Source organism: Ovis canadensis, chromosome 4 (assembly GCF_042477335.2).
Source record: "Ovis canadensis isolate MfBH-ARS-UI-01 breed Bighorn chromosome 4, ARS-UI_OviCan_v2, whole genome shotgun sequence".
NCBI lineage: Eukaryota > Metazoa > Chordata > Mammalia > Artiodactyla > Bovidae > Ovis > Ovis canadensis.
The window spans coordinates 78,621,941-78,647,934 of NC_091248.1; the positions used below are offsets into that span (position 1 = coordinate 78,621,941).

Consider the following 25,994-nt stretch of genomic DNA (forward strand, 5'->3'; position numbering starts at 1 on the left):
CAATACTCTTGCCTGGAAAATCCCATGGACAGAGGAGCCTGGTAGGTTACAGTCAATTGGGTCAAAAAGAGTGGGACACGACTGAGCGACTTCACTTTCAGTTTCTGTGACCTACTAGTTGTTTCCTTGTGCAAGTCACTGAGCTCTCTGGGCCTCTTTATCACTAAATAAAGATAATACATGTGGGTGGTAACAGCACTTGTTATAATTTTTTAGTTAAATGAACTATTATACTATTAAGACTTTGGTTCAATGACTACATAAAGACTGCACAGTATATACTGGCTTCTCATTTCTAGAACCCAAATCTTATCTGAATTCAATATATTACACCGGCTATACAACACATGGATCATCGAAAAAGCAAGAGAATTCCAGAAAAACATCTACTTCTGTTTAGTTGACTATACCAAAGCCTTTGACTGTGTGGATCACAACAAACTGTAGAAAATTCTTAGAGAGATGGGACTACCAGACCACCTTACCTGCCTCCTGAAAAATCTGTATGCTGGTTAAGAAGCAACAGTTAGAACTGGACATGAAACAACAGACTGGTTCCAAATTGGGAAAGGAGTACATCAAGGCTGTATAGTGTCACCCTGCTTATTTAACGTATACACAGTGTACATCATGAGAAATGCCAGACTGCACAAGCTGGAATCAAGATTGCTAGGAGAAATATCAATAACCTGAGATGTGCAGATAACACCACCCTTATGGCAGAAAGTGAAGAAGAACTAAAGAACCTCTTGATGAAAGAAGAGTGAAAAAGTTGGCTTAAAACTCAACATTCAGAAAACTAAGATCATGGCTTCCAGTCCCATCGCTTCATGGTAAATAGATGGGGAAGCAGTGGAAGCAGTAGCTGACTATTTTTGGGGGGCTCCAGAATCATTGCAGATGGTGATTGCAGCCATGAAATTAAAAGACGCTTGCTCCTTGGAATAAAAGCTACGACCAACCTCAGTTCAGTTCAGTCGCTCAGTCATGTCCGACTCTTTGCCACCCTATAAATCACAGCATGCCAGGCCTCCCTGTCCATCACCATCTCCTGGAGTTCACTCAGACTCACGTCCATCGAGTCAGTGATGCCATCCAGCCATCTCATCTTCTGTCGTCCCCTTCTCCTCCTGCCCCCAATCCCTCCCAGCATCAGAGTCTTTTCCAATGAGTCAACTCTTCGCATGAGGTGGCCAAAGTACTGGAGTTTCAGCTTTAGCATCATTCCTTCCAAAGAAATCCCAGGGCTGATTTCATTCAGAATGGGCTGGTTGGATCTCCTTGCAGTCCAAGGGACTCTCAAGAGTCTTCTCCAACACCACAGTTCAAAAGCATCAATTCTTCGGCGTTCAGCTTTCTTCACAGTCCAACTCTCACATCCATATGTGACCACTGGAAAAACCATAGCCTTGACTAGACAGACCTTTGTTGGCAAAGTAATATCTCTGCTTTTTAATATGTTATCTAGGATGGTCATAACTTTTCTTCCAAGGAGTAAGCGTCTTTTAATTTCATGGCTGCAGTCACCGTCTGCAGTGATTTTGGAGCCCAAAAAAATAAAGTCTGACACTGTTTCCACTATTTCCCCATCTATTTCCCATGAAGTGATGGGACCAGATGCCATGATCTTCGTTTTCTGAATGTTGAGCTTTAAGCCAACTTTTTCACTCTCCTCTTTCACTTCATCAAGAGGCTTTTTAGCTCCTCTTCACTTTCTGCCATAAGGGTGGTGTCATCTGCATATCTGAGGTTATTGATATTTTTCCCAGCAATCTTGATTCCAGCTTGTGTTTCTTCCAGTCCAGCGTTTCTCATGATGTACTCTGCATATAAGTTAAATAAGCAGGGTGACAATATACAGCCTTGATGTACTCCTTTTCCTATTTGGAACCAGTCTGTTCCATGTCCAGTTCTAACCGTTGCTTCCTGACCTGCATATAGGTTTCTCAAGAGGCAGGTCAGGTGGTCTGGTATTCTCATCTCTTTCAGAATTTTCCACAGTTTATTGTGATCCACACAGTCAAAGGCTTTGGCATAGTCAATAAAGCTGAAATAGATGTTTTTCTGGAACTCTCTTGCTTTTTCGATGATCCAGCGGATGTTGGCAATTTGATCTCTGGTTCCTCTGCCTTTTCTAAAACCAGCTTGAACATCTGGAAGTTCATGGTTCACGTATTGCTGAAGCCTGGCTTGGAGAATTTTGAGCATTATTTTACTAGTATGTGAGATGAGTGCAATTGTGCCATAGTTTGAGCATTCTTTGGCATTACCTTTCTTTGGGATTGGAATGAAAACTGACCTTTTCCAGTCCTGTGGCCACTGCTGAGTTTTCCAAATTTGCTGACATATTGAGTGCAGCACTTTCACAGCATCATCTTTCAGGATTTGAAAAAAGCTCAACTGGAATTCCATCACCTCCACTAGCTTTGTTCCTAGTGATGCTTTCTTTTTTTTTTTTTTTCAATGTTTCATATTTATTACTGAGTCTCAGACTGATAGTTAGGAAATAAGATACATCAGGAGCCAAGCATTACAGTAGTGATGTTCTCACTGTGATTTGGCTGCTTATAGACCCAGCTTGCTTCTTATAGACCCAGCTTGGTTCTTCTCCAATGTCTTCTCTTGGAGTTGTACCTGATTTTATTGCCAGTTTTCACTCGAATCCATTGAGGAATGGGACGATTCTGCTTTTGTTTCTTGGCCAGGAATCGCTTGATCCTGAAAGTCTTGTGAGAAGACATGGTGAGGAGAGAACTCCCTAGTGATGCTTTCTAAGGCCCACTTGACTTCACATTCCTAGACAGCATATTAAAAAGCAGAGAGGTTACTTTGCCAACAAAGGTGCATCTAGTCAAAGCTATGGTTTTTCCCATAGTCATGTATGGACATAAGAGTTGGACCATGCAGAAGGCTGAGCACAGAATAATTGATACTTTTTAACTGGTGTTGGAGAAGACTCTGGAGAGTCCCTTAGACTGCAAAGAGATCCAACCAGTCTATCCTAATGGAAATCAGTCCTGAATATTCATTGGAAGGACTGATGCTGAAGCTGAAACTCCAATACTTTGGCCACCTGATACGAAGAACTGACTCATTGGAAAAGACCCTGATGCTGGGAAAAATTGAGGGCAGAAGAAGGGGACGACAGAGAATGAGATGGTTGGATGGCATCACCAACTGGATGGACATGAATTTGAGCAAGCTCTGGGAGTTGGTAACGGACAGAGAAGCCTGGCGTGTGCTGCAGTTAATGGGGTCGCACAGAGCCGGACACGACTGAGCAGCTGAACTGAACTGATACATCGCATGGCTCACAAGTTTCGGAAAACTGAAAATTTTCTATGGAAGCCTCTCTTTCTTCAAAAACTGAGTGCATCGTACTAATGGGTAACGAGCAGCTCCTGTGTGCCTAGCCACGGGGGGATACGAAATGGACTTGCACAGGTTTCCTGGCCTCCCTGGTTGGAGATGGCGAGGAAGCTGCCCGATCCCGAGAGGGGCCCAGCCACTCCAGAACTGGCCCTACTTCACACGGCGTCCTTAGTGCCGCGACTCCTGGCCGCCGCCAGGGGGCGAGCTCTGGCCTCCGGCACCAGCCAACCTGAAGACAGGGCTCCGATCAACGACTCGAGGCCCCGCCGGCCATTCCGCGGTGCAGGTTGCAGCCGGCCGCGGAGAGGGCACCCGACACGGCCCGGCCCGGCGGGACGCGGAGCCGCAGCGGGAGGGGGCGCTGCTGGGCCAAGAGAGCGCGGCGCAGAGGAAGTACCGTCTTCGCCGCGCGGTCGGGCAGCCTCAGCCGCGCCGCGCGGGGCTGCGATGTCGTCCCGGCCCGGGCGCGACGATGCGGGCGCTGGGGGCGCGCGGCGGCCCCGGGAGCCCCCGGAGCAAGAGCTGCAGCGGCGCCGGGAGCTGAAGCGGCGGCGGCAGGACGCGCAGCAGCTGCAGCAGCTCAAGCACCTGGAATCCTTGTGAGTCCGTCACGCCCGTCTCCGACTAATACTAGGAATGGGTCGGGGCCCGGGTCGCGCGGCGGGGTCCGCTCGGGGTCGGCGCTTTAGACGGGATCCTTGGACACCTGGGGGTGGGCCGCTGAGCCCCTCGGACCCCGGCGAGCCGAGAGCCGGTTTTGATCCCGGGCTGCGGGACCCTAGACTCCCAGCGGCTGGCGGGAGGGAGAAGGCTCCTCCCCCGAGTCTCGTCCGGGACGCGAGCGGCGGCGGCGGGCGCTTCCCCCGCCGGAAGCGGCGGTTTTAGTCCTCGTGCGGCGGCGGCGGTGCTCAGTTAGTATTCCGGGACTGAACCTAGAAGTGCGACTGAGCGCCCTGGTCCTTCCGCTCTCAGGTCGGGGGGCGCACTGTGAACTGGTTAAAATCCCCATCCTTTTCATTTTTGCTATTAATAAGGAAAGAGAAAGCCCAGTCCCGTAATGTTCGTGCGGTGACGAAGACAAGTAAAGTGGGGTGAGGGCCTGGCTCCTAACTACTCGGGAGGAGCTGTCAGGTAGAAGAGAGTGTAAACTTGTTCTCTCTGGTCCTTAGGATTTTTCACCAGGGTTAAGGATGAAAGCTACTAAGAGGCCAGTTCCAGCTCAAAAAGAATTAGGACCTGACTCAGCATGGCCTGACTTGGGAGGCAGTGTGCTCCCCAAGCTCCCGAGGGTTGGAGGAGAGTCCAGATGACCACTGAGAGAAGGGTGGGTTGTAAAGGAGATTAAATATAAGGTGGAAAGTTGGATTAATGACCCTTTCGATTCCCTTCTGTTTTTTCCTTCTATAATCAGCTTTAGAGGTCAAACTTAGATTCTAAGTTTGATGTTCAATGAGTTATTTGACTTATTTGTTTCAGGCACTTCTCACTGCCTACCTTCTCATGATTGCTGATGTAAGAAAAGGCCCTCAAGGGTTAATCCTTCATTACTAACCTTTGGGAGCTTTGACACAAAATGCATGCTTTCTTGGAGCCTGGCCTCCTGTGGCTCTTAAACTGAATGTCACTTCATTTGAACAACTGGGTATAAACAGAATAAGCCTTTTAGGTATGCTACAAAGCTTTTTGGATATGGTATCTCCAAAGCAAATTGCTGAAATATTTTCCAGTGGAAAGCTGTGGCATGTCACAGGCCTGGCCTCATTTAGTAAGAATAATGGAGAGTGTGAGAGTGAAATTCACTCTGTCGTGTCCAACTCTTTGCGACCCCATGCACTGTTCATGGAATTCTCCAGGCCAGAACACTGAAGTGGGTAGCCATTCCCTTCTCCAGGGGATCTTCCCAACCCAGGGTTCGAACCCAGGTCTCCTGCATTACAGGCAGATTCTTTACCATCTGAGCCACGAGGGAAGCCCATAATGGAGGAATAATAGAAATGTGTATAAATTGGGCAGGTGAGACAGTCCATCAGCAGCCATTCATAGTAACATTAATGCTATGTCTTTAGAGTTTTCTACTTCAAAAACTAAAACATCTCTTTTATCAGGACAGTCCTAAAGAGTGTCAAAAGACAAAACTGCCACACTTTGCAGTTTGACGTCCTTTGTTCAAGGGAAAAACAATCTTGCTCCACAGATTGAGGAAATACAGTGTTTCATCTGCAGTGGAACACTTCCCAGTTATTTTGGACAGGAGTAAGTTTTACAGGGCGTTTCAAGAGGCACCTTGAAAATAGGGCACGATTGACTAGGGAGTCAGGGATTTCTTTACAAAGCTTGCACGTCCTCTTATCTAGGGTAAGCTAAACTAAGCTAGGTAGCCCTGGGCTAAAGGATTGTGATTGGTATATACTAGGTTTCCTTGACGTGAGGCATTCCCCATTAGGACTGGCTGACTTAGCTTTAGATTTGAACTGGGCCACTCCATTTTGGGGGTCTCAAGGTACGGAGAGGACCTTTGTCCAGAGTTACATGGAGGTTTTGTAAGAGCAGTTTCAACCTTTTTGGCTTTTCTAGATTTCTTTAGGAGTACCCTGATACCCTCAGTTCTTCCGTCACCCTGATACCCTCAGTTCTTCCGTCTGGTTCTGAGCACTGTGCCGGGCGTGGTGATTGTTGAGTGGTTACTGCTGCAGGGAGCAAGTTTCTAAACTGAGCTTTCAGTATCACCTAAAAGTTTAGTTTCATCCGCCTGTTCTTTGCTTTGGTAGGAGGAAATAGCAAGTTGGTTAGAGCAGGAGTGAGGATATAGTTCCTGAAACAAACAAATGACATTGAAATGTTTAAAACAAAAATGCCTCCTATGTAACTCTATAACAGAAATGAGCTAACAGCCTATTAGTGACCCTTTTTTGCCCCTAAGTCCTTTGGTTTCTCTCTCAGAAATTTGTATTAGCCTGGACTTATGGCAACATAGGTGTGAGGAAGATAACGTTAATTTCATTTTTCTTTTGTAATTAAAAAAACATTGTTTGAGGCAGTGTATTTGCACATAAATAAATGTAAGTGAAAAAAAGCTCCCTCCCTCAGGTGATATGTATATGTATAATCTCCCTTTTCCCATACACACAAATAGAACCATACCAAACATTCTGTCCTGTACGCTACTGTTTTCTTGTTTTAACTTAAACTATTTTGGCCTAGTTTTAGGATAATCCATATCTATTTGACTATTAGATAAGTGATTAGCCATTTTAGAATTTATTAAAGTTTTCCTGATGACATTTTCCGTCATAAAATTCAGAAAAATAATCATCTCTGAATTCACCTTCTGTATGCAGCAACTTTGGGACTCCCCAGTTTCCAAATTGTTGGAGTCAAGATAGCATTTTGAACCAGTCATAGCACCTCGATGCCCTCTCTCAGTAAAATTCCATTTAAGAGGCATTGAAAAGACCTGAGCTGTTCAGTTATCCTGCCTCTTTTCCTAACTACATTCTTTTTTAAGAAGGGGGTTATATCCATTAGGCAGTCACCTTTAAAAGCCAGGCACCCACTCTCTGCATTGCATAGTCTAGAATGTGTCAGTGCTTGAAACTGAACATAATTACACCTGAAAGGAATACAGTGTTATATGTTAATTCCATTTCAATTTTTAAAATTAGTTGTTTTTTTGTTTTTTAAATGAACAGGAGCGGTGGGTGCTGCTTTTGTAAATTTGACACCAGAAGCCTTTTCCCCAAGTTCCAGCAAAATAATAAAAAGTAGAAATGAGTTGGGAGCATAGGCCTGATTTGCGTCCTCAGAATCCGAGGGTCTGAGAGCTATATTGGTGGAAGGGAAAGTACATTTGCACACAGTCATCTGCTTCTCTAGCAGTAGTTGAGTGCCACCGACTGCCCTACATCCTTGAGTCCAGAGGGGTCAGTAGGGCATAAAGGGCAGTCAGAGAGATGAGGAGCAAGTGGCAGTGTGCTCTGCAAACACCACAGGCCAGTGGAGAGGATCTTGAATCCAGAGCTGGGGCAAGGGGTGGGAAAGGGAGCCTCTGGGGTGGATCACCCTCACCTCCTTCCACTATAGCAGACCCTTCCCTCTGGCTTAGCTCCCTCCCCATTGTGCAGTCCCCATCCTTAGAGCACTCACACCGCCACCCCCATGAGGCTCAGTGTTATGGAAGTTATGGTAAGTAAATCACCCACAAGTGTAATGACAGATTGGAGCCATAATTAGCTCAAGTCTCTTCTTCCCTCACATTTTCCCAGCAGTCTCTTGATTTCCCTTCCTCTAAATATAAAATCATTGTCCTAAGAAACCAAGTTAGTTATTATTTGGTCAATTTAAGTGCTGCATCCCAGCAGGATGTCATACAGCATCAGTTTATTCATATTAACATAACATCTCTGACTGCCGGACATATTTTATTAACTGTTTTTAAAAGTTATAGTGTAGTTTTAGTTTTTACTAAAAATAACCTTTTTTATTTTGGCCTGTAGTTGCTTTTTGGTGATTGAAATGTGTTATGTTCCTATGAACATGATTGATGACCAGTGTTTTTTTTTTACTTCTAGTTATGAAAAACCTCCTCCTGGGTTTATCAAGGTCAGTGTAAAGTTTGTATTTTTGGTTTTTCTCTGAGACAGATTTGACCAGAGCTCAGACTCAGTCACTTGTTATGAAAAACAGCTGCTTAAGGTTTGAAGCTCCTTTATGGTAGTCCTGTCTCTTCTCTGCAGATGGCAGTCAGTTCGTGCACTTTGGGCTTGTCATAGTCTGTGCCTTTGCAGAAGTTTAATCTGCCTCGTGTCTGTCCCTAAGACACCACTCTAGGTCCCCTGGGTGTCCTCAGCACTCGCTCCCCTTCTTTCTGTCTCCCTTGCGACTGCGTCTTCTCAGAGCTCTGCTGCCCCATGTTCCTTCTCTGATGCTCCACTCCTCCTTTCTCGACTGTCATCAGTTCAGAGAACAGTGGACTCTGAGGACATGTGCGTCCATCCAGTCCAGCCCCGCCTGGTGCAGAGTCCCTCCTCCAGCACCCCGGCCACAGTGTCAGTGTGTTTCTCTGGGAGTGAGACTTAGAGGACTTAAGGCCAAAGTAACCTTTCCTGTTTGGTAGCTTTTCACTTTTTTTTTTTTTTTTTTTTAGCTTTTCACTTTAAAAAAAATTTTTTAGAAAACATTCTTCCATTATAAATTTAATTTTCCTGGAAACTTGAAAAAATCATAAGGTAAGAAACAGCACCTTAATTATATAGTGCAGTTATTAGGTGGTGAAAATACATCTCACAAATACAGGTTGTATGAGATTATAAAACATGACAGTGACCTTCAAGGTCTAATAATCTATTTTACTCTGATACATTGTTTTTATTGTTCCAGGAATTCTTATTTGTTTAATTCTATCTTCTGCCTCATTCCACAAAGCTTCTAAGTTAGCAGAAAATTTTTTGTGATCTTAGAATCTAATTTTTGTGATCTAGAATTAGAATTTGGAGCTCACAGATCATCCCTGTGTAAACACTAGTAACTTTTCACAAAAACAGCTACTTTATTTTTGTGGTACAGCTAGCTCTTCTGGAATAGTTACTTCCATTTTCTTTCTCAGTTATACTCTGTCTTTCTAGCTCTTCAGAGGATAACGTGATGACATAGGGGTCTCCAGCCCATGAGCAAGCCAGGCAGTGCTGTGTTCTCAAGCGGGTAGGAGGAGAGCTCTGGCGCTTTTTTTGCCATAGAGCTTACACACTGTTTCCTTTTTCAGGAAGATGAGACTAAGCCAGAAGACTGTATACCAGATGTCCCAGGCAATGAACATGCCAGGGAATTTCTGGCCCACGCACCAACCAAAGGACTTTGGATGCCACTCGGGAAAGAAGTCAAAGTCATGCAGTGTGAGTGTGGACGGGTTTCAAGTAACAGACTTGGTTCACGCAAGTTATAGACCACTGTTTACAAACAAGTTCACACCTTTTAATTCACTCTCACACCGTGCTGTTGAAGTCAGGGCGTGATCTCTAGGCGATAGATGAGGAAGCCCCCTTGCATGTGTTAGTCAGTGTCTAGGGTAAGTGGCAGAGCAGCGCCTTGACTCCAGGGCTTCTGGCTGCAAGGGCAGTGATCTTCCACAGGACTGTAGCCGCTCGCAGAGTCTATGCTTCAGTAATATTCCTGTAACAGAAAGGATATTCCATGTAGAAATGCCATGGGGGACGAAGGATGCATTGGGGGTCACCTGGGGTCTCCTTGGGTCTCACCTCAGCGTGTCCTCATTAGTGGTGTTTGTTTATCCAGATGACCTGAGAGGAGCTGTGGGCCACACAGGGTGGGACTGGACCAGGTGGAGCTGTGTGCACACCATCCACCACACCAGCATAAGATGGCATTTGAAGAAGGGGTACTGCTGCCTTTAAAGACATTTGTTTGGCAAAACAAAAAAAAAAAAAAAGACATTTGTTTGTACAGAGATCCTTCGTGCACACAATTAAAATAGCAGTTCTCCTCCCTTTGCCTGCATTCTCCTCACCTCAACCTTTTCGAAAGGTTATTTTTAAGTTTATCCCCATGTATCTAGATAACAGGATTACATTCCTGACCCTTGATTTTTCAGACTTCCTTGTTATCTGCTCATTTCTAACTGTAGGAGACCAGAACTCAGCTCCTTTTGTCTTCTTCCATCCCATCTCATACACATGCCCTACTTATCTCATTTCCCCAATAATAGTTATATCATAAATTTAAATAAATCCATTGTGTTTATAATTTTCAGAGTTGAACCACGTATTAAACTGATTATATTTCCTTTTTTAAAAATTAAGTTTAAAAATCACTCCCCTCTTTGATGGGGTAGTTAGTAGTGCTTCACTTTCCATTTTATTGTTCTTTTCATTGACAGGCAAATTAAAACTGTTTAGTCTGGACCAGAACCAGTTTTACATGAAGTTAATGAAGCTTAAGCTTTAGGACCCCTTCTTTGCACCTTCGAAAGGCCTTTGGAGTTCCAACAGTAGTCCTGTCTTTCCGTAAAATTTACCAAGTCAAGATTCTCCGCGACCCCAAAAGAGCCCTTCTTCTCTTTAATTTATGTTAGCTTCAGACTTCACAAAACTTATATCCATCCCAGATGGAAAAATACATGCACACGTAACCCTATTGTCATTATTTCCATGATCCTAGTGTTATCTAAAGCAGAGTTTCTCACACTTGGGGTGGGCCTGATACTCTCTATTTCTGACAAGCTCCCAGGTGATGCTAGTCTTGCTGGTCCACTGACCACACTTTGAGTAACAAGCATTGCCTCTCCTTTAGTAGAGGTTTTGATCACAGATCATATGGATCCTTCTTGATAGCGCACATCAATTTACGGCATTTAAAATTTCTCCTTTTGTCATAAAGACACATTTGTTTGAAGGGGTCTGCATTTGTATTGAATGCATTTCTTCTTCCCCAGGTGGAACTAACTTAAAATAGTGGGGAGATGCAGAAGGGGCAGGTCAGAGAATCCCTAAACTTCATTATTTTCCCAGTGGTTTCCTACTACCAACTCTGAAATTGAAATGTGAAGAAAATATTTCCCTGTCACTACATATTTTCGTTAGCTGCCATCATGGAGCACAGTTGGCTAATCTGACCTATAATTCCTCTTCCTGCTTCCTGACCTCCTTAGCTGGAGTTGCTGAATGCCTGTGTAGTTACTAGTTCTGCTGTAGCAAAGTCCCACAGACTGCATGATTTAAACAAGAAGTTTCTTGTCTCACAGTTCTGGAGGCAAATGATCCAAGGTCAAGGTGTCCTTCTGAGGGCTGGTGTGGAAAGGATGTATTCCAGGCCTCTCTAAAAATCCTGTCTCCCAGTAAGGTCATTCTGAGGTACTAGTGGTTAGGACTTCAATACAGCGGGACAGCAAAAGGGATGACACAATTCAACCTATAGCACAGTTTAAAAAAAAAATCACATTTGTTTTTTGCATGGAATTATTTAGTAAGTACTTGGTTCACTTCTAAAACTCTGCAATTAAAGGATACTTGAGGAAGTAGTTTCTCTTTTCATTAATTATACTTGCTTTTAAAATTGGAATCTAATGAAGAATATCTTTAACATGATCTACTGATACTTTATCTTGATTAAGTAAAGATATATTATCTTAAAGAAATATATCCCTTTGTCTTTATTTTAGGTTGGCGCTGTAAACGGTATGGTCACCGAACGGGCGACAAAGAATGCCCTTTCTTTATCAAAGGCAACCAAAAGTTAGAACAGTTCAGAGTAGTAAGTAAAACCCCAGAGTGTCAATTTACATTTACTGGATATGATGAATGTCAGTGAATCAGGCAGTCACCAGTGAACTGGAGTTTCACACAAAATACATTCCCAAAGACTTTAAGCCAAAGTATCTGGTATTAACTGCATCTCTATTAAATCAAATTTGTGTGACAGATTAGTTATTAACAACAAAAAGATGCTTGTTAAAATGATATTTGCTGTGCCTTGGGAACACTGCCTTTTCCAAAGAGTCATTTTTATCAATTCAGTGAGTCTTTTTGTACTTATGTAAAAAATCATATTTCATAAATAAAATAGGATTCTAGTTTCTCAGCCTTTGTCTAAAGACTACATATTTTTATATCATAAACTGGAAGTATGTATAAATGATATACTCTCTTTGGATGACAATAAAGTCAGTCCATCATTTCACTTTTTTTTTTTTTTGGCTGAGCCATGTGACGTGTAGAATCTGAGCTTCCCAACAAGGGATCAAACCCATCTCCCCTGCATTGAAAACTCAAGAGTCTTAACCACTGGGCCACCACGGAAGTCCCTTGTCACTTTATCTTAACACAGTCACCTCCCAGGTGTTAGTTCACCATTCATGACTATTTCGGTCAGTTTAACTATGCTGTTGCTGGATATACTTGGGATTATCCGCATGTCAAACTGGGGTATATAAACATTCTACAAGGATTTTAAGATATTTAAAATATTGGATTTTCATTTTACTAATTTACAGAAAATATTCTGAATAAATCACTCCTACCCAGAATGTCAGCTTTTATAGTACCTTTAACAGATAATTTGATGATAAATCTCAAAAACTTAAATATATTCATATTTTTAAAATTTCAAAGTCTCAGTTGATCTAAGGATAAAACAGAACATCAGTATACACAAATAATTATAAGAATAACTTTCAGAATTATTTATATGATTAAAAAATAGAAATCGAAGAAAAATAGGAAACAACTGTGGTGTCCAATATACAACATAATTCACTGCAACATATAAATCATACAGCTTTTAAGAATTACATTTGAAGAACTTCCCTGGTAATCCAGTGATTAAGCCACAGTATCTGGTGTTAACTACAGTGATTAAGAATCCGCCTTACAACGCAGGGGATATGGGTTCAATCCCTGGTCGGGGAACCAAGATCCCACCTGCTGCACAGCACTCAAGCCCGTACCACGACCTCAGAGCCCACGCACTTGAGCCTGTGCACCATAGGCAGAGGGAAGCTCGCAACCTGCTACGACGACTCCCAAGTGCCGCAACAGATCCAACGCAGCCAGATAAATGAACTTTATTTAAGAAGAGAATTATGTTTTAAAAGAATATGTGATGTCATAGGAGGCTATTCATGAAAACATAAGGGAAAAAGAATAGAGTTGTATTGATATACATAACATGATTGTATTTTTTGGAAATATGAGTAATGACTAGAAGAAGCACACTAAAATATTAACAGTGGATATCCCTAGGTGGTAAGATATCGGATATTTTTACTCTATGTTTTCTTTGATATGTAAAAAATGTTATAATATTTTTAAAGATAATTCACATGCCATGAGATTTTATGTGTATTCATATTTTTAAATAATTTAGGTAGTTTTAAATTATACAAATATAAGAATAAATTCATCTTATTTTAACAGAATGGAAACATTACAGAAAGGTTTTTCACAATTGATTTTTCAAGTCCAATCTTGCCTCTCTCCTCAGAGGGAATTTGTAGTAAGTAGTTTGATGAGTATACTTCTAGATTTCTCTTTGGTCATATACAGTATGTTTTTGTGCACCTATAAATGAATCATGTATCATTTCCAACTCACTTGTTTGCTTAATAGTATCACTTGATCATCTTTCCATATAGAACAAATAGAATTAATCTCAACATTTCTAGCTTTGAGTAGTACTTAATGATTTTGCCATGGTTTATCTCCTTGTGAAGGCTATGTAAATTATATCCTGTATTTGTATAACTGGGAAGTCTTTTTTATAGCCTCTAGGAGTTTGAAATGATGGCAACCCTTAAGAAGGATTAGAACATGGTGAATATAAAATTACCACCAAACAGGAGGAAAAAACTGTTTCCATGAAAGAGGGATTTAATTTTAACAGTCTATGAAGCCAAACCTAACCTTAACCTTCTCTAACCTTCAAGGCACATGAAGATCCCATGTATGACATCATTCGTGAGAATAAAAGACATGAAAAGGATATAAGGTGAGATTGTCCTAATGATAACAATATCCTCTTAAACTATGAAATTAAAGCTAGAAACTTTATAAATTTAAAAATCCCAGTATTAGAGGAGCAGTTTAGTAAACTGTGAAATATTTGGAAGACTGGGGTAGTCACTGAAAAAAGCCAATGTGTAGGGAATGATCAGGCCAGCCTGTTCTCCTTGGGTTAACTTAAAGCATCGTGCTTGACCTAGCCTTGACTTGCTTTTGTCACTGTTAGTTGGTATTGGCAACTACCATTTATCTTTTCTAGGGTCTTTAAAGATATGAGCTTTTTTTTTTAAATTTCTAGACAGGGTGAAAAAACAAGAGGAACTTTTTTTTTGTTGTTGTTGTTGTTGTTTAATATTGTTTTGTTTTCAAATTGGTGGCATTGAATCATAATCGTTTTAATTTTTTTTTAGTGACGTATAGTTGATTTGCAGTATCGTGTTAGTACAGCACAGCAGTTCAGAAATATATCAATATATAAATATATACACACACATATATTCTTCAGATTCTCTTCCCTTACAGATTATTACAGAATACTGAATATAATTCCTTGTGCTGAATTATAATTGTTGAGGAGGTAGATTACCTGGCATGGACTTGAGCAGCGGGAGAATGATTTAGGAAAGTATGAATCTGTTAGAAATTATAAAAGTAAGGACTATGGAAACATGCCAGAATACTTAGGACAATGGAAAGAATACAAAATGACTTGTACGCTGCTTACAGTCATGTGAAACAGGCATGGATGTAGACAAGAATGGGGAAAAGATACAAAAATAAATGCTATCTTTAATGAGGTGATTAACTTGTGATTTTTTCACCCTCATTACTGTTCTTATATTTTTATCTAAAAATTTTTTTCAAGTTAAGTTGAATCTGGTTCTTTGATCAATCTTATGTGTTTAGGATACAACAGTTAAAACAGTTACTGGAGGATTCAACATCAGATGACGATGGGAGCAGCTCCAGTTCTTCAGAAGATAAAGAGAAACACAAGAAAAAGAAGAAGAAAGAAAAGCATAAGAAGAAGAAGAAAGAAAAGAAAAAGAAGAAAAAACGAAAGCATAAGTCTTCCAAGTCGAATGAGAGTTCAGACTCAGAATGATGGAGCCTGGCTTGTTCAACATTCTCTTCTCAAAAACCAAACACTGTGGCCAAAGATGAGAGGACCCGTGGAGGAAGGCGGAGTCGGAGAGGAACAGGAGAGACGCCCAGAGGAAGGGGCTGTAGAGGCCCAGGTTCTCCCCTGCCTTCCAGGGAGGATGTGAGTTGTATGTTGCCAGGTGCTAGCTCTGGCCACGCCTGACTTCAGGCTGGAGAGCTTTTCCCCTTGTGCTCCTCCCTGCTGATCCCTGTGGGTCCCAACTCCTTAGAAATGCCTCGGGCAGGGCGGCCAGATGAAGGGAGACTCTGAGGAGCTCCCCTCCGGGTGCTGCCATAGGTTCCACCTCCAGGGTGGAGCTACCTGTGTAGAGCTCAGGCTTGATTTCCCTCTGCTGCTGAGGATAATAAAAGCTCACTATTTATTTTTTAAATGCATTTACTTTTTTTATTTCTTAATGCATGCACATGCTCCAAATTTAAAAGGTACCTAAGGTTTAATGATGAAACTTCTATTTCCTTCCTCCCCCAGCTTCCCAGTTCCCTTTCCCTGTGGCTACCAATTTCTTGTGACGTCTTCCAGGAATACTGCCTACATCACAAGCAAGCATAGGGCTTTATTTTTAAGTATAAATACTATACACATTGATCTCCATGTTATGTTTTAACAGTATAATGTTGATTTTAATAGCAAATATATCCTGCATTGCAGCATCATAGGTACAGTGTCTTCATACGACACATACCACAAGCTCTGAATGGCCACGCAGTTCCTTGGTTTGAAGGTACTACAATCATGTAACCATTCCTCTATCGCAATTCAGTTGTTTCCTGTTTGTCAATCTTCAGTTATCGTGATTCACAATATATATCTGATCACTCACATGACCAGAATATATTTCTCAGATGTATTTGGTCATTGTCCAGTTTCTGGACACAGCTCCCCAAACCCTTGGGATATCATGTGTGATAAGAGCAATGGGAACAGCTTTTGTTGTGTTTGGTCTCTTGTCCTCCATTCATGACAGAGCCAGAAAAGTGAAATGAGTGTCTTGTTGATTCATAACTAACTCCTTTCCACAACATCTGGGTTTATGTTCATGAGATGACTTTTGGAAGGCACCTAAGGATGGGGGGAGAGGCTGGTTCCCAGGAAAACCAAACTGAACAGAACTGGAACTTGCAGTCCCGCACCCATATGTGGGGAAAGATTAGAGGGACTGGAGGTTGAATCAGTCACCAATGGCCAGTGATTTAATCAATCATGCCTACGTGATGGAGCCTCCATAGAAGCCCAGGGAGGGACTCAGAGAACATCTGGGTTGGTGAACACACAGAGGTGCTGGGAGAATGCCGCGCACACAGAAGGTAAGGAGGCTCTGTGCCGCTTCCCGTCCCATCTATTCTGCCCTGTGCCTTTCTTCCATCAGGCCATTCCTGACTTATAGCCTTTTATAATAAATCAGAAATATAGCAAATTAATTGAATCCAAAGCAGCGAGTTGAAGGCAGAAGCACAGGCAAAAACCTGACTTTCGAGTAGAACCTGAAGTGGAGGAGGCGTGTGGCATAGTCCTACACAACTGAGCTCTTGCCATGTGAAATCGTGCATTTCCAGGCAGACAGTGTCAGAAATGAGGTAAACTGTAAGACACTGCTGGAGTCAGGATCTGCAAACCGAGCTTACTGTACCCTTCCTACCCAATCCTTCATTACTCCCACCAGTGCATTCCTACCTCCTGGATTCCTATCCCCAACTACCTCTGTAGTTCAGTTGTGTTCTGATGGGCTTGGAATGCTAGTGGAGACAGGGACCACAGGGCAAAATGGGTTATCTTAAGTTAAAACTAAGTTATACATTAAATAGTGTACATTAAACGCCAGTCTCCATACAGCTGTGCTGTGCTCAGCCACTCAGCTGTCCGACTCTTTGTGATTCCATGGGCTGTAGCCAGCCAGGCCCCTCTGTCCATGGGGATTCTCCAGGCAAGGATACTACTTAATATTGAGTATAGCAATAATCAATACCATTCAGAAATGTAGAGTATGACCAGGAGAGTGTTAGCTACTGTATTTGTCTTGTTGTCAAAGTGCACTGATGCACATGAGGATCACGTTATACAACCATGGGTTGGGGATATAGGCCAGAACTCTTCCTTATGTTACTTAAGCAGGTCTGAAGCAGAAGTTAATCAGGCCATCACAGACCTTCTAATAAAAGACCAGCTTTGCAAACACTACCTTTTACTTGTCTCATTGCCCTCATTGCTATCCCTTTTTACATGCTCATTACACCAGCTAGCAGTTCTGGGTTAGTAGAAGGGAGTTCAGTTCAGTTGCTCAGTTGTGTCCAACTCTTTGTGACCCCATGAACTGCAACTCCTGGGGTTCACCTAAACTCATGTCCAATGAGTTGGTGATGCCATCCAACCATCTCATCCTCTGTCGTCCCCTTGTCTTCCCCACCTCAGTCTTTCCCAGCATCAGGGTGTTTTCAAATGAGTCAGCTCTTCACATCAGGTGGCCAAAGTATTCGAGTTTCAGCTACAACATCAGTCCTTCCAAAGAACACCCAGGACTGATCTTTAGGATGGACTGGTTGGATCTCCTTGCAGTCCAAGGGATTCTCAAAAGTCTTCTCCAACACCACAGTTCCAAAGCATCAATTCTTCTGCACTCAGCTTTCTTTACAGCCCAACTCACATCCATACATGACTACTGGAAAAACCATAGCCTTGACTGGTCGGACTTTTGTTGGCAAAGTAATGTCTCTGCTTTTTAATATGCTGTCTAGGTTGGTCATAACTTTCCTTCCAAGGAGTAAGTGTCTTTTAATTTCATGGCTGCAGTCACCATCTGCAGTGATTTTGGAGCCCCCCAAAATAAAGTCAGCCACTGTTTCCAGTGTTTCCCCACCTATTTGCCATGAAATGATGGGAACGGATGGCATGATCTTAGTTTTCTGAATGTTGAGCTTTAAGCCAACATTTTCACTCTCCCCTTTCACTTTCATCAAGAGGCTCTTTGGTTCTTCACTTTCTGCCATAAGGGTGGTGTCATCTGCATATCTGAGGTTATTGAAGTTATAAGCACAGCAAAGATATGTTCAAACAGCTCACAGGGAACATTGGCCAGTCCATCCATGTATCCCTGAAGTGACCACAAACATTCCTGGTGGCATTCCTACTGCCTGCCATACCTGGAACACCATGAATTCTGCCATGCCACCTTCCTTCAAAGAAACCCCGGCAGTCTTCAGCCACACAAACCTTTTGAGTACCTAGTCATATTTAACCTATACCATTTATTGGCAGATTGAGTCCACTTCTTGACCATCTAGGCCCTAGGGTCTGAGTATAAAGAAGTCGTACATGCCTGAAGCTTCCTTTGTTTCAGGAGACACTAGATGCAAGTAAAGAATGCATGACCACCCACCCTCCACACGTCTATCAGTGTCCTATCGGACCCTATAGGCCTGGCCTACATTATACAGACAATGAGTCAGCATCCTCTCTAGTCCCAGGACAGAGCCTCTTTATGGAATGCTTAAGTCTTTTTATTCTGTCCTCAGCTCCACCATCCTTTTCTCTTTATCCCAAGGTCCCTGCAAGGACAAAAATATTCATGGGTAACCCGGTTCTACTAGTGTTGTCATGAGTAATGTGGCCATTTTGAGAGAAGAAGAAGATGCTTAAGAACCACACTTTCTAAATCCAACTTATTTGCTATTTCACAACTTTTAATTCACAACTTTACAATGTCATATTTTCTTGTTTGCTGGTATAACTTTAGTAGTTCAAGAAAGAGATCTCATGTTCTAATCCATCATTATAATGCCATATTTCACTTTTCCTTGTAGCTGGAACTCAGCAATTTGTTTCCTAAGAAGTAACAATGGAACAGTACAGTTCTTTTAAGTCAGGTAACTGATGTGATATACAGAATCATTACCAATATCTTTGGTTTCCATTTTTAGGGGAAAGCCAAGGGTGTCAACATTTTGCCTAAGCTTAGTTACCATTCTTCCCTTTATGACCTCTGCAGGGCAGAAATGACCTTTAAAAGGTCATCAATCCACTGGACCAAAACTAGGGGTTTAGGTGAGGAAGGGTAGCCCAGTGCCAAGACTCATTGTGAAGAGAAGCCTGTCAAGGTGCTGGCCCCTGAAGGGAGATGCTAAGCTTCCATTTACCTAGCTCTAAATTAGAACACTAATGGTGAAGCCACCAGGAAACTTACAGAATTCCGTATATATACACATATATATCCATATATATCCACAATATACTATTGGTAACAGCAGCAGGAATTAAACGTGAAAACTAGGATAAAAACAACATTCCACAGGGCTCAAGGATGTATCGTACAACATGAGGATGCCAATATTTTGTAATAACTGTAAATGGAAAGTAATCTTTAAAACTATAAAAATAAATTACAAATTAAATAATCATAACATTCCACACAATTGAAAAACTTTGGCTCTAAACTTCTTAATAAGCTAGGGTCTTACAAGGTATGTCTGTTACCCAGTTAGAACTCTGTTATGTTGATGCTTGGGTCTATCCTCCAATGCTAATACTGCAAGCATCAAGTAGGAAAACCCAAATAAAGTCCAAAAAGCAAATCATAAGACAAACTAGACACAGGATAAATACCAACCTCTAGAGCTGATGGGTATTTCCTAAATTCTATGGCATCTGCCTCAAATCTCTGGTACTTTGTAAGGGACCTTGGTTTTAGCTCTCTCACAGTTACCTGAGGGAAGAAGTGATTCATACATTAAATAATCCAAGAGGCTTCAAAACCAAAAGGAAAAAACAATTCAAAAACACATCTTTCAAGAAAGTGACCTATTTTTCAAGATAAAATTCTATGCCGTTCTGTTGTTCATGGTGGTAGAAATGATCACTTGGCAAAAACAGTCCAGAAGAGAGCCTTCATTATGAAAATTAAAATCTTGACTGTGTAACCTGGGGTAAACTGAGGTTCCCATTAACTTTTTCACGGGAAGACTCAGTGAGACCTTCTTCCAGATATGGCCAAAGGAGAAAGTGCTGAAAACTACTAAACTATAGTACTGGGTCACCGTGAGGAGTAAATTTATAACCAATGCTATTTCCCAAGTCAGAAAAAAGATTCATACACACTGATGGGCAATGACATGACATGGGAATACAAAAGCAAATAAGACTGGGAAGACCAATGGTACCATAGTCGGTGTTTTAATTTAACTATTAATTTCAGTGTTACACATCATGAACAAGAGTTCACATTCTGGAGTTTACAAGATGCTATCAGATGCACATGAGGGGTCCCTAAGCACAGTGGCCCAGGTCATTTCCTGCCACTTTATAAACAAGGACTAACATCAAAGCCAGAAAACCCTGCACATGTTGTAAAGGAACCCTGTTTTAAAAAAATTTTCCTCCAAATTATTGAGCATGAATCAAGTCAAGACAATAGCCAAGGGTTTAAAACCTAACAATATACCCTGATTTTTAAGTGGGAACTGGTAGGCTTAAATATTTCTTCAATCTAAAGGTTTGGGATTAAGCCTGGAATTTATTTAAACTTCCCTGGGGCCCTTATGCATCCCATTCTTCACTTACCTGCTTTGCTTCATTCGCACGCCAGATGTAATCATCTCCCAAAGTGGTCCTTAGGGTCCTCTCCCTGTCCCTACCTGTCACCTGTGCCCCTGCCAGTCCTAGTATTGTTCAAACTCAAGCTTCAACCAGGTGCGGATGGGCTGCTAGTCCAGTTCCTCAATCTCACCATTTTACACTCCTTCCACCCACAACACACACAGCAAAGCAAAACAACTTCTCTTCCTAAGATAACTTTTCCATGGATTACCGTTTTTCCCCCTATGTACTCACGTTCAAACGCCAACCTTTTAAAATTCAACTGTTAGTCCTCTCACCTGTCTCTAATTACTCTCCTGTGAGCTAGGACCCTCACCACTTTGATTTTTTGAATTACAATAATTTTTATTGAATAAAACTGACTTTATACAAGGCTTTCATCCATATACGTGCTCTCCACTCTAATCCCTACTATAAAATACTGGTTGAAGACAAAGATTTGTCTCATTTCTCTACTCAATCTGAATTAGCCACTTATTGCCTACAGGATAAAAATTTGTAAGTGAAGAGAAACACTTGTACTTTACCGCATTCCCAGCCTCTTTCCCAATTCCTCACAATTCTCCATTCTGGCAAGAAGGTCTCAAGCAGAATCCTGCCCTGACTGCCTGTTTGAGCTCATCCTGCTATCTCCATTTCCACTCCAAACTTTGTCCTCTTTTGTCTCCAAATCACAGAACCTAAATCGGTGTGAAATCCTCTGCCTCCACGTGGACTGCCTGTTCTCAGCCATCCCTCTAGACCACGTCCTCCTGACTGTCTCAGCCCACCACCACCCAGCTCTCTACCATCTTCTACCAGAGCACTTTGTTTCACATTACACTGAAATTTCCTAGAGTGCAGGAACTCTAACTTGGGATTCTCTTTCAACATGAAGATGGGCACCTGAAGCGAAAACATATTTTCAAAACAGAGAAATACTGATTTATGGCTGCCTTTGTATCCTGGACCCAGTAGGGAACCAACACAAACAACCAAACAGTATATGAGTCTCTTAGTCACTTACATTCCAGTGGTCTGTAAGAGGCCCTCCTGGACTGCAGTCCCTCTGGCTTGGCCATGGTGGGTGTGCTTTGGAGCCTGATACCAGTGCTTTCACAGCCATCCTGTCGTTTCCACTGGTAAACTGCAGGGACACATTCACATTCACCATAAGCTTGTAATAACTTGCATTTATTTCTGGTGGGCCACACCATAAGTTGGGGAGGGAGAGAGTTCTCCGGCAGCATCCTGATTATCCTTCCAGCCTCGTAAGACCTTTCTTTGGAAGATGTCAGAGGACTCTGTGGACTCACTTCTTCAAGGAGGCATCCTACCTCATCCATGTCACCCTCCTCTTCCAACTCAGAGTCTTCTGAATCCTCAGGAAGCACGATGGTCAAGATGGCACTTTTCTTCAACAGATAGGCTGTCTTAACATTTGAGAAGCTGCTCAGCTCTTTCAGCTTCCTGCCTTTCAGAGTCTTTTTAATCTTCGCATACCTTTTCAAGTTCTCATCATATACCTCCCCAGTCTCATCATTCATGATCATTTCCTCTTTATCTGCACTTAATTTCCTATTGGTGTCTGGTTGTTTCCAAGATCCCTTGGTTTTGCTGTCTGGTGCTGTCTCTTCACCCCTAGAGGGCATTTGCTGGGGGAATTTCTCTACCTGAGCTTCAGAGCAACCCATGTCACACTGGATGCCCTCATCCACTTTGTTGACCTGGGCCAACCAGGTAGGGGAGGGAACTTGCCCCTCGCAGCCATTGTTCTCCACTTCATTAACTTCATCCTGGTTCTGGCTCCCCACTGACATCTGATCTGCTCCCCTCCTACCACTTCCTAGTGAAGACTCAGGGGAATTCCCAGACTGTACCTCAGTCCACCAAGTCAAGTCGCACTGGATGCCCTCATCTTCTTTGCTGACCTGAGCCACGCCGGGAGGGGATGGGACAGGCATCTCAGGGTGGCTGCTGCGCTCTGCCTCTTCTCCCACAGTCTCAGGGGAGCCATGGCTCCCGCTCCTGTTCTCTGGCTTACTTTCCCCTGTAGTAAAGGGCTTCTGAGATGATTCTGAATGTAGGCTCAGGTCTTTAACTGCTTCCATGCTGGCGCAGGGTGCCCGTTCCTGATGAAGCTTGTTCATATCTCCAGCAGACTGGCACAATTTTGAGTTCCGGGTATTCTGGATCTCATCTCTGCCATTCGGAGGTGGTGGGTTTTGGGAAAGAGCTGCATATCTCTTCTTTTGTTCATCCAAGTTCATGCGGTCTCTATCCTCATAAGAGTTATAAAGCATTCCTCTACTTTCACAGAAACTTTGTGAAATCCCATTTTGCGGCACCTCCTTCTGTGGCATATCCTGAGCATAAACCACATCATACGATGGCATCATTTCATTTGATGTACTCGCAGGAATACTGGTCACCTTTCCTACCTCAGGGCCGTCGCCTTCTGAGTGCATGTCTTGTTTTTCATTCAAGTTTTCAGCCTGTTGAGGTTCAGCTTCCGTTTGCGTGTCCTTTGTTTTCATTTTTTCCCAATAGCCACCATACTGCCGGAATTGTGCCGTGTTATAAAACATAGGGACTATGGATCTTCGGTTAACAGTAGTAGGCAATGGGGATTGAGGGACGAGGAAGGCAGGATACTCACTGAGCACCACTGGAAAATACAGACTTCCATTTGTGAAAGCTAGAAAGAGAAGGGGATAGTTAGCCATTCTGTCTCCTGCCACCAGTCACAACATTCAGCCAGTACACACTGCACAGCCACAGCTGCTCACACCCACCACGGGCCTCCCCACCTAGTCTTCTGTTACCAAAGCAAAGGACGTAAACTCCTCCCCCAGTTTTTACATGAGTAACTCCTAACGACTTTCTTAACCCATCTCCCACACTTCTCACAAGTCTGTAATCCGCTTTGCTTCCAGAATAATCTGTGATCCCCACTTCAGTTCCAGTATTTGAATGGCTCATCATGGCCTATCAGATATGAGGGATAGTGACCACATTCCCTAAGATGGCATAAAACACTTCATTATCTAGTTTCTCACTGTATCATCTCATTGAGTCCTTCAAGATACAGAGGCTCTCGCCATAGGTGCATTCCTTCACCAAGACAGCTTTGAAAACTTCTCTTTTCCTTTTCTGAAACACCCTCCTTCCCCTAATCATTTTAAAACATTTTCAGCAACTGCTGGAATTTGAGGCATTTTGCCAAGAGAAATCAGTTGGACAGAGAAAGGCAAATACTATATGATCACTTTTATGTAAAAATCTAGAAAAAAATGGTATTAGATACAGTAGCATAGTGGTTGCTGTGTGGTTGCTGAATGGTGGGGAAATGGAGAGATGGTGGCCAATGGCAAAAAGAATCCTCTAATTCAGCTTATTGTACAAAAGACAAAATGGAGAAGGGAAGCATTTACTCAAAATCAGCTTATTTATAAGAATATAAATCAGCTATTTTAATTCTACAGCACTGCATACTGCATGTTCAATTAATATTTAAAAGATGACAGACTACATGATTATGGATATTCTATAGGCTTGGAAGCCACTCAATCCTACCCAAGTGAAAAAGTGAACAAGAATCAAGAATTCTCAGGTCACTCACAGCAATGTTTGCTTACTGGGAAAAGTGCTACCACCAATACTGGAAAGCCATGTGAATACAATCACAACTTACAGGAGCACAGACTCAGGAGATCAAAACTCGATGAGAACTCACAGTGGGGTAGGAAAACCTGAACTGCTATAGACAGGCTGCAAGATAAGGATGGAGACGTCTGAGTTCAAATCCTCAGAGAAAATGCATCCATAAGGGAACCATCCTACACACTTTTTAAAGTTTTCCATGCAGTAGCTCAACCAGTTTCTCACAGTAAATTTAAGAGAAAAACCTCCTGAGCTTCCAGCAGGGAAAGAGGGAAAGGAATCACATATACCAGAAGCACTGTTCTTAACAAGGTTCATCCTCAGAAAACACTAAACAGAGCTTAACTGATGGGCAGGAATGGAAATGCTTTTCTCCAGTCCACTCCAGTCACCCTTCCCAACCCAATGGGAGGGGGTGGGGGAAGCATGTGTAGTTTGTTATCCAAAGGCAAAAATCACACTAAAAGACTAAGAGCTAATCATAGTCCTTTCACAAACAGAACTGTGATCCCTTCTGTACCTCTACAAGGTAACACTCCATTACTAAGGGCCTATTCAGATCAGTTCCTTTTATCCAGTACAAAATGGCTGACCAAAAAAATTACAAGGCATAATAAAAAGCAAAAACTGTCTACAAACAAACAACAAAAAACTCAGTTTAAATACAAAAACAGGGATTAAATGCAAACCAAAGGAGAAAGACATACCATGCTAATTGGCTAATGCTAATAATCAAAAGAAAGTGGGAGAAGCTGTATTTATTTCAGACAGATTTCAGAGTAAAGAAAGTAATCAGGGACATAAAGTGGGGCATCACAAGAGAAAGTCACTTCTTCATTAAGATATAACAATCCCTAATGTGTATACCCTTAACAGCGGGTGAAACTCCATGAAGCAAAAGTCATAGAACTGCAAGGAAAAATAGATGAATCCATTGTCGGAAACTTTAACACGCCTACAGCAGACATGGATAGATGCAGTCAATATTAAAAAGTCAATAAGAACCAATGAACTCCACAGCACCAACCAGTTGTACATAACTAACCTCTACAGACCCCCTCAACCAACAGAATATTTTTCTCACACTCACATAGAAGATTCACAAAGATAGACCACGTTGTGGGCCATAAAACACACTTACAAATTAAAAGGCATACTAATTATAAAATGTCTGCTTAGACCATAACTGAATGAATGTGGAAAACAAAAAGATAAATTCCTAATATCAGAAATGAAAGAGGGTACATTACTACAGATCCCATGGCATAAAAATATAAATGATTAATATGAATCCTATTTCCACAATATTTATTACATAGATAAAAAAGAACAAATTCCTTAAGAGACAACTTCCCAAAACTCAAGTAGAAACTGACAGTCTGAATGGACCTCCATCTATTAGGTCCAAGATGTCTACCTTCCAAATATTTTCAAATCTTGTTTGTCACCTTCCTCCAACATACTTTTCTGATGTCCCCATTATAGCATTTAGAATCTTTAGACTCTGTAGAAAAATTACAAGGACTAGAAGCTCTAAGGTACCTCATTCAACAAGACTGGTCTCACAACATGAAACTCTGGATGGATTACACTGTGAGCCTGGGCCAGTCACTGACTGGGAGCTTCAGTTCCCTCATTGGGGGGAAACAAGGGCAGCAACAACTTGGTCAAATGAATAGAGAATCCATTTCTAGTATTTGGGCTTTCCTGGTGGCTCAGATGGT

General features: G+C 42.2%; 3 protein-coding genes across 11 annotated transcripts in view; 1 reads left to right on the plus strand and 2 right to left on the minus strand.

The window, feature by feature from the left end:
• Positions 1-2,442: 2,442 nt before the first annotated feature.
• On the minus strand, positions 2,443-2,762 carry LOC138439386 (large ribosomal subunit protein eL39-like). Its single transcript, XM_069588126.1, has one exon. The coding sequence runs from the start codon at positions 2,739-2,741 to the stop codon at positions 2,586-2,588; it is 156 nt and encodes a 51-aa protein (XP_069444227.1). The 5' UTR covers positions 2,742-2,762; the 3' UTR covers positions 2,443-2,585.
• RP9 (RP9 pre-mRNA splicing factor) lies at positions 2,449-15,415 on the plus strand. 2 transcript variants are annotated; one of them, XM_069588106.1, is made up of 6 exons: positions 2,449-3,971; positions 7,941-7,971; positions 9,131-9,260; positions 11,543-11,634; positions 13,805-13,866; positions 14,787-15,415. In XM_069588106.1, the coding sequence occupies exons 1-6, from the start codon at positions 3,469-3,471 to the stop codon at positions 14,983-14,985; spliced, it is 1,017 nt and encodes a 338-aa protein (XP_069444207.1). In that variant the 5' UTR covers positions 2,449-3,468; the 3' UTR covers positions 14,986-15,415. The 2 variants fall into 2 exon arrangements, with proteins under 2 accessions (XP_069444207.1, XP_069444208.1); XM_069588107.1 differs by lacking the exons at positions 7,941-7,971; positions 11,543-11,634.
• LOC138439365 (uncharacterized) overlaps positions 9,306-25,994 on the minus strand; it is a 33,525-nt gene continuing 16,836 nt past the window's right edge. For 2 of the 8 annotated variants that reach the window (XM_069588089.1, XM_069588090.1), the window contains 2 exons: positions 21,635-23,305; positions 9,318-9,537 (listed from right to left, as the gene is read on the minus strand). In XM_069588089.1, the coding sequence (XP_069444190.1) occupies positions 9,536-9,537; positions 21,635-23,305 (1,673 nt within the window). In that variant the 3' untranslated portion in view covers positions 9,318-9,535. Of the gene's footprint in view, positions 9,538-9,623; positions 11,293-18,698; positions 18,862-19,642; positions 19,739-21,634; positions 23,306-25,994 lie in introns of those variants that run through there. The other 6 variants (XR_011256697.1, XR_011256696.1, XM_069588086.1 and 3 more) reach the window with 6 other exon arrangements.

Excerpts from the sequence above, each read along its gene's own strand:
- LOC138439386 (XM_069588126.1), bottom strand. The coding sequence starts at position 2,741 with ATGTCTTCTCACAAGACTTTCAGGATCAAGCGATTCCTGGCCAAGAAA.
- RP9 (XM_069588106.1), top strand. The coding sequence starts at position 3,469 with ATGGCGAGGAAGCTGCCCGATCCCGAGAGGGGCCCAGCCACTCCAGAA. Across the intron at positions 7,972-9,130 it reads CTCCTCCTGGGTTTATCAAG|GAAGATGAGACTAAGCCAGA; the intron begins GTCAGTGTAAAG and ends TTCCTTTTTCAG. Across the intron at positions 13,867-14,786 it reads AGACATGAAAAGGATATAAG|GATACAACAGTTAAAACAGT; the intron begins GTGAGATTGTCC and ends TTATGTGTTTAG.